This window comes from Vollenhovia emeryi, unplaced genomic scaffold, assembly GCF_000949405.1.
Source record: "Vollenhovia emeryi isolate VEMERY1.0 unplaced genomic scaffold, V.emery_V1.0 DF939124.1, whole genome shotgun sequence".
NCBI lineage: Eukaryota > Metazoa > Arthropoda > Insecta > Hymenoptera > Formicidae > Vollenhovia > Vollenhovia emeryi.
In genome coordinates, this window is record NW_011967242.1 from 2,431,497 (window position 1) to 2,444,365 (window position 12,869).

At 44.6% G+C, this 12,869-nt stretch overlaps 4 protein-coding genes across 4 annotated transcripts in view; 3 read left to right on the forward strand and 1 right to left on the reverse strand.

Moving 5' to 3' along the window:
• The first annotated feature begins 460 nt into the window (after positions 1–460).
• On the forward strand, positions 461–5,180 carry LOC105569433 (autophagy-related protein 9A). The gene is made up of 8 exons (XM_012025899.1): positions 461–666; positions 1,821–1,929; positions 2,093–2,409; positions 2,474–2,934; positions 3,013–3,197; positions 3,277–4,221; positions 4,315–4,683; positions 4,806–5,180. The coding sequence occupies exons 2-8, from the start codon at positions 1,876–1,878 to the stop codon at positions 4,956–4,958; spliced, it is 2,484 nt and encodes an 827-aa protein (XP_011881289.1). The 5' UTR covers positions 461–666; positions 1,821–1,875; the 3' UTR covers positions 4,959–5,180.
• Positions 5,181–6,361: 1,181 nt separating this feature from the next.
• LOC105569434 lies at positions 6,362–10,394 on the forward strand. Its single transcript, XM_012025900.1, has 3 exons — positions 6,362–7,289; positions 7,547–7,669; positions 9,253–10,394. The coding sequence occupies exons 1-3, from the start codon at positions 7,140–7,142 to the stop codon at positions 9,454–9,456; spliced, it is 477 nt and encodes a 158-aa protein (XP_011881290.1). The 5' UTR covers positions 6,362–7,139; the 3' UTR covers positions 9,457–10,394.
• Positions 10,395–10,505: 111 nt separating this feature from the next.
• LOC105569438 (allatostatin-A receptor-like) overlaps positions 10,506–12,869 on the forward strand; it is an 81,254-nt gene continuing 78,890 nt past the window's right edge. Inside the window, exon 1 of the mRNA XM_012025906.1 lies at positions 10,506–12,737. Coding sequence (XP_011881296.1) covers positions 12,718–12,737 — 20 coding nt within the window. The 5' untranslated portion in view covers positions 10,506–12,717. The remainder of the gene's footprint in view (positions 12,738–12,869) is intronic.
• Positions 12,714–12,869, reverse strand: part of LOC105569439 (sodium-independent sulfate anion transporter-like) — an 11,091-nt gene continuing 10,935 nt past the window's right edge. The window contains exon 13 of the transcript XR_001009508.1: positions 12,714–12,851. The gene's annotated coding sequence lies outside the window, so the exon portion shown is untranslated. The remainder of the gene's footprint in view (positions 12,852–12,869) is intronic.

A 12,869-nucleotide genomic window follows, 5' to 3' on the forward strand; every position in this document is an offset into this window, starting at 1 on the left:
ACATTTGTCGTACGACAAATGTAATATGCGCGGTTTATAGAAGTCTAGGAAAGCATGATCGTTGTGTTAGTGACTGCTGCCCAGTGAGAAATGATTTGTCGATCGACGAATCATTTCTCACTGGGTGAGGCCCGATTCTTGAATTCATCCGAAGAAGAAGCGTACACGAAAATTCTGCTCCGACAGGAAAGTTGAAAGTCGATCGGTTGAAAGCCACGCGAATAGCCAGTCTACTTGCAACTTTTCTGCAAGAGCAGAATTTTCGCATACGTTTCTCCTTGGAACAGATTGAAGAATCGAGCCTTTGGGATGTCGCGAGCTTCTTTACCTACAGTGAAATCTCCCGAGTCGACCGTCGATAACTCGCGTTCCTCCACCTTCGCCGGGTGTCCGTCGGACCCTCTCGGCGTCGCCACCGACCGATGACTGTGGATTATCTCGCATCGTCCGCGGCCGAGCAAAGATGGTGCAGCGCGGAGGGACAGATGTGTAGTTGCGCGACGTCCCCATGTCAAAATCGCCAGTGAATAATCGCGCGGACGGCGGCCGATATGCGAGCGGGCAGTCGCGCGTAGCCCGCAGGTGGGATTGAGCTCGCGGCGCCGCGTGAGATCCGTCATCGTGGGGCATCCGGGTGGCTGCGGATTCGTCATCGCGGCAACCAAGGTACGCGGAGGATGTCGCCTTTGTTTATGGAGATCAGCTGTGGCCCCAAAACATCGCCGCGTCACTCCGTCCCGTTTCGCGCGCGCCCTCGCGAGACCAGGCGAGCCGCGCTGCTATTTTCGTCTGATAAAGGTCAACCGAGTGCTCGCGGGGGAGGGACGAGGCTTGCACGTGTGTCACGCACCCGTCCTTTTCTCCGCGCGAGGAGCCCGCGGAATCCGTAGGCGCCTTCTCGAGGAGAGACCGAGGGGAAAAATGAAGAGACCCGATCCCCCGCCGCGTATCCTGCGGCCAAGAGCGAGAGAAAGAGTGGGGAGGCCCCATTATCCCTTTGAGGTTTTTTCGAAAGAAAGGAGATTCGATTCGGGTCTCTCGCCCCCGGACTTTCGTGAAACGTGGTCGTTTCCGCGCGAGTGGCCTACGATTTTCGCGCTGGACCTGCTCCTTGGCTTCGAGACAGCGAATCGTCGCGGCTCCTTTTTTTTATTCGGGAAGAAGCGGCCGAGAGATAGAAGTGTGTCGCGCACTAATATAATGCCAGGGAAACCCACGATTCGCTGAGTAATCGGTCGATCGGTGGAAAATTTATCTCGCGATAAGACGCGCGAGAAAGGAAATTCCGAAAGAAGTGGTAATGAAGGCAGATTGACATGCATTCGGGACGCTATTTGCGTAGCAGCTCGCTCTAGATTCGCGATAAGAAAGAAACGTGCGTTCGGAAAGACACAAAGTAATTTTCTTTGTGCGCAAATCGACGTTTGTTATCGGCAGTTTTGTCGCTACCTTTGTCATTATCTCCGTGCCAGAATTGCGTTCTAATGAGCAGCAGTACTTGGCGAAAGATATTTCCAAACTCGAGAGAGCTTGACAGTGACAGTGTATAAAAGCAGAAATGTTATTTTCGCCGCAAAATGACGAGTTACGTCCTCCAGCTACCTGGGGAATAATTCAATTGTCTTTCACAAAGATTTAATACTTATTATTTATAGTGTCGATGAATATCGTTTTGAAAAGATCCGGGATTTAATCGTTGTTTTGTGTATATAATCTTTCGTGTACTTAACACATTGTATTTTTTAAGAGATAAAATACGTAACAATTAGAAACCGCTACGTTCCTCCGATACTATTTTGAGCTGCCGATTTGCATTGCAGATGCTGGAGAATCAACCATCGACTGGTAGCTAAATAAATTGAATGACATGAAAGAATGAAACGAGAAACTGTCATTACCTGTGTAGAGCCTGACCGACGAGCGCAAACGGTGAGATCCGCCGATCACTTATATTCTTGCGTTCTGTTTGTAACGTGTACATTTAATATGGAAGGAAATAATCTCGGTACAATTGGGAAATTTACTTGTCCCAAGCGACTGAGTCGAAATAAAATAGAATCGTAAAGCTTCTACATGAAACTCGCGTTCGCAGATGACGACGGTACTGGACAGTAGCTATCAACGCATACAGCCTTACGAGGGGCAGGAGGAGGATGCGGACGATGAGGACGATCGCGAGGAAGCGCCTCCGGAATCAGGTGTCATCATCCACGTAGTGCCGGAGAGTAACAAAGCACGATGGAATCACGTCGAAGACCTAGATTCATTCTTCACGCGAATGTACCACTATCACCAGCAGCACGGCTTCGTCTGTATGATGCTCCAGGAACTTATGGAATTAGTGCATTTCTTCTTCGTCGTCACGTTCGTCACCTATCTCTTTCACTGCATCGACTACGGCAAATATAGGTAAAGCTGGGCTTAAGCGCATAGTATTTTGCAACACGGACATTGTGACGTTCTGTGCTTTTAGTGGCGGCGGGGATACGAACAGCACCAGCCACAAAAGCGATGCCATAATAGGCATAGGCGATTGCGTGAAGACGATCTCTTCGTTCTATTGGAGCCTCCTCGTGGTCGCGACGATTTTCTTTATTCTCCAATTCCTCAAAGGCTTATACCACCTGTCGCAATTCTGGGAGATCAAAATGTTCTTTAATACCGCGCTGAAAATCGCCGACGGCGAGCTAGACAATTACACGTGGCACGAGATACAGAAGCGCGTGATAGAAGTGCAGAAGGAGCAAGAGATGTGCATACACAAGAGAGAACTTACGGAATTAGATATATACCACAGGATATTGAGACATAAGAATTACATGGTAGCTATGATCAACAAGTCCCTCTTACCCGTGCGGCTCAAATTCCCCATCATAGGGGAAGTCATATTTTTGACACGAGGATTGAAATACAATATCGAATTATTACTGTTTTGTAAGTATAGTTGTGCGAAATGTGTGTGCGTGACAGTATATGTAACTTTTCTAGAAATAACTTTAATCGCTCCCTTAGGGGGACCGTGGTCACCATTCGAAAATAATTGGCATCTAAAAGAGGATTATAAAAAGCTGAGTAAAAGGCAGGAACTTGCGCGATCACTGTCTAAGCATATTCTATGGGTCGGTATCGCCAATTTCTTCTTGTGTTTCCTTATTCTCTTGTGGCAGGTTCTGTATACATTTTTTAATTACGCGGAGGTAAGTAGCTATGCCTATTCGCAATCGATGAGACTTTTAACACGATAATCAACACTAACGTATGACATATTGTCGACAGACTATCAAACGTGAACCAAGCGTTCTAGCGATGCGGACGTGGTCTTTGTACGGTCGGTTGTACCTGCGTCACTTCAACGAACTCGACCACGAATTGAACGCGCGTCTTAGTCGCGCATACCGTCCCGCCTCCAAGTATATGAGCAGCTTCACATCCCCGATAATGACGATATTCGCCAAGCACATTGCGTTCGTCACCGGCAGCGTGTTGGCGGTATTGCTGGTCATAACATTGGTCTACGAGCCGATATTCTCGATGGAGCGCGTGGTCGCCTACATGACCATGCTGGGCGCGGTCGCCGCGGCCGCGAAGGCAATTATACCCGACGAGAATCTGGTTTGGTGTCCCGAGACTCTTCTAACTGCCGTGCTGGCCCACACTCACTACAGACCGGACAGTTGGCGAGGAACTGCTCATACGCATATCACGAGGGCCCAAGTGGCGCAGCTCTTCCAGTATCGCGCGGTGCATCTGCTAGAAGAGCTCGTCTCTCCATTCGTGACGACATACATTTTGTGCTTCCGTATGAGACACCGGGCCCTAGAGATAGTAGACTTTTTTCGTAACTTCACGATCGAAGTGGCCGGAGTTGGTGACGTGTGCAGCTTCGCCCAGATGGACGTGCGTAAACACGGCAATCCCATGTGGCAGACTGTAGCGCACAGTCCCACAGTCTCACCCCTGCCGGGGGATAGCACGGGATACGGCATTGATTCGGACAAGTACCAAGTACCGATGTCGAATCACTATGCCCAGGCAGAGGATGGCAAGACCGAGTTATCCCTCATACACTTCACTCTGACGAATCCCGAATGGAAGCCGCCGTCCCACGCAGAAAATTTCGTAACTGCTTTGAGAGAGAGGGCTAAGAAGGAAGTAACTGCCGACCCTGATCCTTACAACAATCCTCTGATAGCTAGTCTGAACAGCCTGTCCGGTCTTGGTGTAAGTGCTCGATCTTTCTTTGCTTCACTGAATAATGTTGCCAGCTTGCTTCACGCATTATCAGTACATTAACATTGTCGTGTATTGTTACAGTACAAAGACCACGTGTCGAATATTATTCGAAGTACGATAAATCAAGTGAGCGTACCTAGCATGAGTAACATTTTCACAAATCAGCCGGGTACATCGGCCACATCGGTCGGCGCCGATCAATCGTTTGCCACCAAGTCTACCATTCTACGTCGAGGTGTGTCCAAGACGGAAGGTCCGTTGCACAATGATAAGGGATTCCTATATGATTTGCAGCAAGGTATATCAAATCAGTCGCTAGGCGCTTCTGTATTCGGATCGGGCCACAGTTACGTTATGGAGACGCATACAGATCCGTATGTACCTACAGAATTAACCGCTGCCGACATGTCTCTGTCTACATTGTACCTGCACGAGCTTCATCATAGACAAGTAAATATCTCGATTCTAATTTCGTGACCAAAATTCGCGAGTGCAACGTAACGAAAAACCGTTGCGAGCGACTTTGACGAGGGTGCTCAGGTATATCAACAATAGAAATGTCTGATCTCTAGGTAAGAAGAAGGGGTTACCACGAAATGGCAACGAGAAGTATATGGCAGCGAAGCCCGGTTCAAGAGCTAGCGACACTTCCCGAGGTTAGACAAGAAAGAATACCGCTCCTGTTGCATCAAGATTCCTCTTTGAGGAAACCTAGAGAGTCCTAACCCTAGAAATTTCATTTAAATATCGTCCGATTCGCGCAATAATCGTCATTTTTACAAGAATAAAATGGTTTTTATCTGTTTTCTTATGACGAATCTATGATTTATTTTACGATAAGCGAATAATCGCGATATGCCCGAGATTGGATTCGTCTACTTTCTCTGTATTGTATAGAGGTTATTATGTCTTCTAAATATTTTTAATTACACAGAATGCAGAGAGAGTGTATGCTTCTTTCTCTCTTTTTTTCCCCCCTCTCTCTTTCTCTGTGTATGGCCAACGATCTAATGCCTATTTTTAATGTCAAAGGCCTATTTAAAAGCTTACATTTTATATGTGTATATAATTTACATTTGACATTGTTACATTTTATATTTGGACGTAATGTACAAGACTCCATGTGTGAAGAGTACAATTGATTTAAAGGGTTAGATCCAGCATGGCATTGATAAAAACCTTTTTGGCACTTTTGCAAAAGAGTATTCTCTATATAATGTTGCAATGTTTCCACTTAATCTCTGCAAATTCATAATTTTTAGTATCATTCCAAATTGAGCAAAATGCAGTTGCTTGAATTAAACGTTAACGTCACGAGCTGCCACAAACGTAAATAATTCACTCAATTGTATTTGCTATGGATTTTAATTTTAGGCGTTGAACTAAACATCCAGGTTATTAAGACAACAATCTCATGCTTTTCATTTATTAATACTGACGTTGTTTCAACGATTTTATTTCAATTACACTGATCTTGTTGATACAGCATAATTTTTTTCCGTGTACACAGCTGTTTCTATACATGTAATCAAGCTTCGCAATTATACCTATGATCAATCAAGTAAAAGTTGCAAATTTGTTTTTACTTAATTACGTAAATGTATTAGCATTTTAATGATGTAAATATCGTGTGAGTAAATCTGTGAAGTATTTTGCAATCATTTTTAATAACTGAAGTTAAGCTAGTTTTTCAATATGAAAAAAATTTTTTCTTATGCTAATTTCTGGTGCAGATCTAATCCATTAATTCAATGAACTTTGTTGTGCTAAGAGATATACAGCATATGTCAAACGTTTGTCCAGCGACAATTAGAATATCTCAATTGTAAATGAATTGAACTAGTATAGTCCTTTAGAATGTTTATGAAAAAAAAATAACGTATAATTGTATTCGGAGTGGGAGAAACGCATAATTTACTTCGATAATTTTAATCACCTCTCAATGCCACAATTCTCTAGTCATACGAAATTAATGTCGCGCCGTAATATACTTTTTCTTTAGAGATAAAATGGTTCTATTTATTTTTAACGTTTTATTAGCTATTATATATACATGTTACATATATATAATAAATATTATATATATGTGCATACACAATAAACAAGATATATGTATATATTACAAATATACATGTGTTATATACACGTTATGTATATACATACACGTACATACATATATATATATACATATATGACGGCGGCTGAATTTGATGGCTAGGGTAGAGTCACATGTACATAATATCGTGATGTTTTCAGATACCGCGACAACAATATAAAAGTTAAAGGTATGAGCGCAGTGTCTTATCCTTTGACATAACAGAGGTTGTTACGAAGTAGATTTAAGACAAAAACTTAGATTACCCTTATTCTCTGTTTGTATAAGCAACATCTAACTTAATGCGAAATCGATGATTTTTAAATGAACTAACATGTAATAAGTAACGTTAAATATATATATAGAAGATATGTTTTGCTAAATCTTATATCGATGTGATTCTCACGAGATGAGAAATTATCCTGTAAGGAACATCTGTAATTATAATTATAACAAATAATAAATTTCATAATAAACTGATCTTCCGGTTAGTTAAATTCGCGCAGCATCTTTCTCACACGTCAAGATCAGGCGAGCCTGCCATCGTATTTTCTTCGGCGAATTTGTTTCAAGCAGTTCGTTAAAACTATTCGTTTACGTTATATTTGTTTCAATTTATCGTTTACGTTATATTGATTTTATTCTCATGTTTACAGTCTGAAAAAGCCACTAGGTTCGGTAGATACAAGTCGAATGGTGCTCTCGGACGCGTCCGTGACTTTCAACTGTCCCTCGTGCGAAAAGCTTTTGTCTCGTAAGAATAATCGATGGTGGGATAAAGACTGAGACAAATGACTGGCAGAATGCAAATATGAACTCTTGCCAGGAGGTTGCGTCGTCAGCTGCCAAGTTTTTGGATGCTTCCAAGTACAATCTGCGATGTAATCGTAACATCAGTGAGAAAATGACGAAGAAGGACTTTATCTATGACATCCCCACACCTGTGCAGACTTCGAGAAAGGTATCCCTCTTTATTTATAGCGACTGGAGTCACCTCCTTGGAGGATTCTTAAGGCCCGGTCTACAAGTCGGAACTATATGTCGATCCCTTTTCTATCTGGGTGAAAGAAAAAGGGTCGACATGTCGTTCCGACTTCTGGCTAACAACTCACGGCAGAGACTGGGCCGAAATGTCATAATTTCAAGGAAATTTGCATGCAAGTATCATTGTCGAAAACTCCTGAAGTGTGCAATTTATCGAGAATTTGCTGTTTGCAGTTAGAGGTACAGAAACATCCAATTATCCTACTACGACGAAAAGAGACGAGCTCGAGAATGCCGCATTACAGTGTAATTTCCGAGAAGTTGATGCACGACAATGGTGGCGGTGATGCAAGTTTTGTAAGTATAGATTACTCATCGAAAACTTGTGGCGATCTGTTCTCATTTCCAGTGTTCAGTTTTCAGACCATCTCATAAATATAACTTTGGCTGCGGTCAAGCTGCCGCCTGACACACGCTTTCTCTTCTCCTGTCTTTATTAATAGAAAGGAAGAGAAGAATACTTTGACGCATTTTCTAGTGGCAGCTTGACCATAGTCTCTAAGATATAAAATCGTAATATATAAAAGAGCACATTTCACATTGCACATGTACATTAGCTAATTAAGTTATCTTGGAAAATGACGCACGCAAGATTGGCTGATTTAAAAATGAATCGGTATAAGCAGCTGACTCGCTTGAAGAAAGGACAATGCGAGCTTCACTAAGGGAAGAGGCTCTCTCAAAAGTGAATTACACGTCTCGAAATTAGTCAATAGCGGAAAGAGGAAGGAAAGATAACTTTTATTTCTACTTCTTGACGAACTTCGCCGCATCTTTTCAACCTCTTGACAGATGCATTAGACGGAACGATTAGCGTCAACGACAATATTGCAGCGCGACGACGGGGAAGACGAGGGCGTCGATGAGCGCAAAACGTCACGCGGGATAAAAACTTGAGGACGACATTAAGCCGTATTCCCCGGATTGCCTGCGTTTTCCACGATTTCCTCTCGGTTCATTCGCTGTTTGGCGTTGAAAGCCAGCGGTCTCGGTCGACTTTTTCCCCGCGATTTCTCCCGGGGAGAGACGTCGGAGCTGCGCTCTTCCCGGCGTTTCTTGCGGACGGTTCCGCGGAAGAGCGAAAATAACGTGGGTGTCAGTGACGTGGGGCGATCAGAAACGAGGAAAAGTTTTGCGAAGCGATCAATAAACACGTTGCGAAGCGATGAAATTCAATTTGTCGTACTTATTTTTATCACAGCGATTTCTCCCAGTAAATTTACCGGAAGAAAATTTCCCTGCCCTGCTTTTTCTGATCTTCGGGAGATTGTTTTTCTTCCATTATACGCGTTATTAGGATATCGCAGTGGCATGTAACTCTTTAATCAAATCAAACGTTTAAGCAAAATGCCGTCGTTGATTTCGCATAATGAGACTTTTGACGAGAGTAAAATAATCGAGATCTAATCGAATCGTTCAATGCCATTTTACGAGCGAATATGTAGATGAAATAACTGATACATTGTAAGTGAATTGTAGCCTGGCTCTGTGTAATCTTAAAGTAGAATTAAAGGCGTGCTCGGATTCGAGGAAAAGAGTGAATTGTACACGGAGAGAATTTTCTCTTAAAATTTATCCTGAAAATGATCGCGAGACAACGCGGCATTTCGAAGAATTTCATGAGAGTTTTTGGAAATTTTGCCACACATTCTGCTAGTAAAATGTATGGTAAAATTTCCAAAAACTCGCATAAAATTCTTCGAAGTGCCATGTTGTCTCACATAATTTTCAGGATAGATTTTAAGAGAAAATTCTGCCCGTGTAGCTTAATCTCTAACTGGAGGAAAGGCGAGACGTTACTCCATTTTATTATCGCGATAATGTGTCGATTTTATTTATTTAAAAAAATGGAAAATAATAATCGCCGTTGGACTTTTCAGGCTGCTGGCGCTCGGCGTGTCTTGGGCTACGTGTGCAATCTCTGCCAGGAGCCCATTGCCACGTTGTTCTCTCTGTCGACTCACGTCAAGTCCCACTGCCAGAAATACTGCAAGATATGCTACTGGATTCTGCGCGAAAACGAGACGATGGAACGGCACATCGACAATCGTCATCGAATCGTGCCGAAGATTGTAAGCCTCTAGTAGCTGAGACACGTCGACACGTCGATCCGCATAAAAGTAGAGGAATAGAAATAAATGCTTTGCGAGAGATGAGAGAGATGTTTTTCCACTTCGGTCGGAATGCATCCTGCAGAAGCGTCCCGTATATTCTCTGCGTGTTCTTTGCGCCTTTGAAATGTACGTGTTGCTTTTCGTCTTCCTTTTTTTACTCTCGCCGTCGAGATTCACGTCGCTCAGGTCTCTAGCGACTGGCGAATAGCCCTTCGGAAATCACGATGTATAAAATGTACTAAAAAATCATGATTGCCTCTTGGACGAAGAAATATTTAAAAAATTTCCGAGATGAATTTGGAGAGAGGGGACATAGTTTATATTCGCACGGATAACTTATCTAAGGAATAAATAATTTCATGCGTTTCTCCCTCTTTTGCGCGGATTCTTTTCAAATTTATTTATTCCCGATTGTAAAACTCGAACGACCGCTCCGCGAGAATCAGCTTTATTTTAATACCCTACATTTTAGTCGCTGCGATTATGTATACGAGATTGCTGTCAATTTAAAGTGACTTAACGAATTGCCACTAATTCCCGCGATGGCAGCGAGCCATTTAGCGTTAAATAAATTGGCCATTGTTCCGCCTGTGCTTTATTGCTTAAAATATTCTCGCACGCGAATCGAAAAGAAATTAGGCTAATTGCGCTCCCGCATGCTAATCAACGTAATACAACAGCCTCCGCATGGCACTTCCGGTTTTCGTCGCGCGTATGTGCGCGACGCGCTGAAACAAATTACACGCTCGCTGAGCGTCTTTAATTCCACTTCCCACCAATTTTCGTATCTGCACGGACAGAATTTTCTCTTAAAATTTCTCCTGAAAATCATCGTGGGACATCGTGGCATTTCGAAGAACTTTATGAGAGTTTTTTGAAATTTTTTATTTATGTTTTTTTAAATTATATAATATAAATTTTATATAATTATATATATGATTATATAAAAATAATGAAATAGATAAACTACTAGTAAAATGTATGGTAAAATTTCAGAAAACTGTCATAAAGTTCTTCAAAGTGCCATGTTGTCCCACGATTACGTGTTTTTCAGGGTAAATTACAAAAGAAAATTCTCTCCGTGCAGATGCTCGCTCATCGCCGTTGGCCGAAATTGCAAATCCAAATATTTTTATCAACGTCTAACATTGCTTTATAACATTGTTTTATAACATTGACAGCATCTAATATTACTGTATCTATTATAACATTCGTACAATATTATATACCTGACTTGTTTTTCGAAATACGTCCGAAGTCTTTCTAAGCTATCGCTTTTCCTGCGATTGATTCGACCTAACGTATGTTACGGAAAAGATGTAGCGTGCACCGAGTCTATGCTTTTAGCTGCGGTTCACTTGATGCTGCAAATGCTTCAAAGCTTTCTTGCTCTAAAGAAAAGAGGAGGAGGAGAAGAAGAAGAAGAAGAACGCGCCAACGCATTTGCAGCGTCAAGTGGATCGCAGTCTTCTACGTCTATGGATTAGAAATCGGACGGTTGTAAAACTGGGAAACTTCGAAGTGCCCGCGGGCGACGGCCGAAGGGCGGGGGCAAAGTCCCCGAACATTCTTACGTTCACGCGTATTAAACAAAAGCGACGTCGCTGCCGAAGGCAGTCGCGAACAGTCGCGCGCGGCGCGTACACGTGTGTATGTAAACAAGACTCAATCGCGATGTTTTTTTGCTACTACGATCCTTCGTCGCGCGCGTAGTGAACTAGTTAGTACGTAGAAGTCTGTGGTTGTCTCCCGTCGCGTCGATCGCGAGTTCGCGTGTCGTAAAAGAAAAGATCGCCGTCAATCCATTCGAAAATCGCGGGCGGAAGAGAGCCAGCCAGAAACAATTCGACATCGATCGACGAGCAAATACATTTCTCGCTGGGAAGACGTGTGTGAAAGTGACCTGAGTCTGTGAAAGTGAAAGAGTCCCGTGAGAGAGGAATCCTGCAGATTTCAAGAATCCAGCGGGACAGTTTCGACCGATAGACTTGTTAATCCCTGGAATTTAACCCAGGAAACATAGAACATTGCCGCGATATTGCAGCAACGTTACAGCGATACTGCAATTCCCGGTGTTACTTCCGCAAAGCGCGATTTTAGTTATTGCCTGCCTCTCCGCGATATTCGTAATTGGCGGTACATCGCGACTCGCGCGACGACGTGAAGTTGCCGGCGCGTCCCTCGCCGCGGCAACTTCATTCCGATCGACGTCCGCGGAGGCGAACAGTGCGCGCTACGCGATGCGGTGTGTTTCGCGCGGTTTTCGCGTATTTCTTCGTCCCGCGTGCACCGCGCACGCACAGAGAAACACGGGAGAGTCGTCCAAAGTGTCGGGAGGGTCGCGTGAATTACGGCGTCGCGTATAAATGGCGCGATCGCGATCGCGCGGGCGAGCGGCACAGTCGGCGGGTGAATCGACAACGTATCGTCTTCGGTTCGTACGCTCGTTTGTTCGCGTTTACAGAGATTCGTGGCGTTGTTTTTTTTCGATGCGTTCCATTCCCGCGAAACGGGATAGTTGCTTCTTTGCGATGTCCGAATCCGCGGTCTGTATATTGCGACTCGCGCGTCGGCGTGAAGTTGCCGGCGCGTCCCTCGCCGCGAGACGCGCGGCAACTTCGCTCCGATCGACGTCCGCGGAGGCGAACAGTGCGCGCTACGCGATGCGGTGTGTTTCGCGCGGATTTCGCGTATTTCTTCGTCCCGCGTGCACCGCGCACGCACAGAGAAACACGGGAGAGTCGTCCAAAGTGTCGGGAGCGTCGCGTGAATTACGGCGTCGCGTATAAATGGCGGGGGCGAGCGAAACAGTCGGCGGGTGAATCGACAACGTATCGTCTTCGGTTCGTACGCTCGTTTGTTCGCGTTTACAGAGACTCGTGGCGTTGTTTTTTTCTCTTTTCGATGCGTTTCATTCCCGCGGAGCGTGATAGTTGCTTCTTTGCGATGTCCGAATCCGCGGTCTGTATATTGCGACTCGCGCGTCGGCGTGAAGTTGCCGGCGCGTCCCTCGCCGCGAGACGCGCGACAACTTCGCTCCGATCGACGTCCGCGAGCGTGAACACACCGCGATGCGGCGGGTTTCGCGTATTTCTTCGTCCCGCGTGCACCGCGCACGCAGTGAGAGACACGGGAGTGCCGTGTGAATTACCGCGCCGCGTTTAATTAGCGCGATCGTGTTCGCGCCAACGGGGTGTCCGGAGCAGCGGAGCAGCAGTCGGCGCATGGACAATGGCGGCATATCATCGCCGGTGAGTCGACTCAAGCATTCATTTTTTGTATTCACAGAAATAATTAGCGTGCATGGTACAGTCTCGATTATATGCGACGTGCTATCCGCCGGTGACAGTTTTACCGACAGTTTCCTTAAGTCAGAGCTGTCC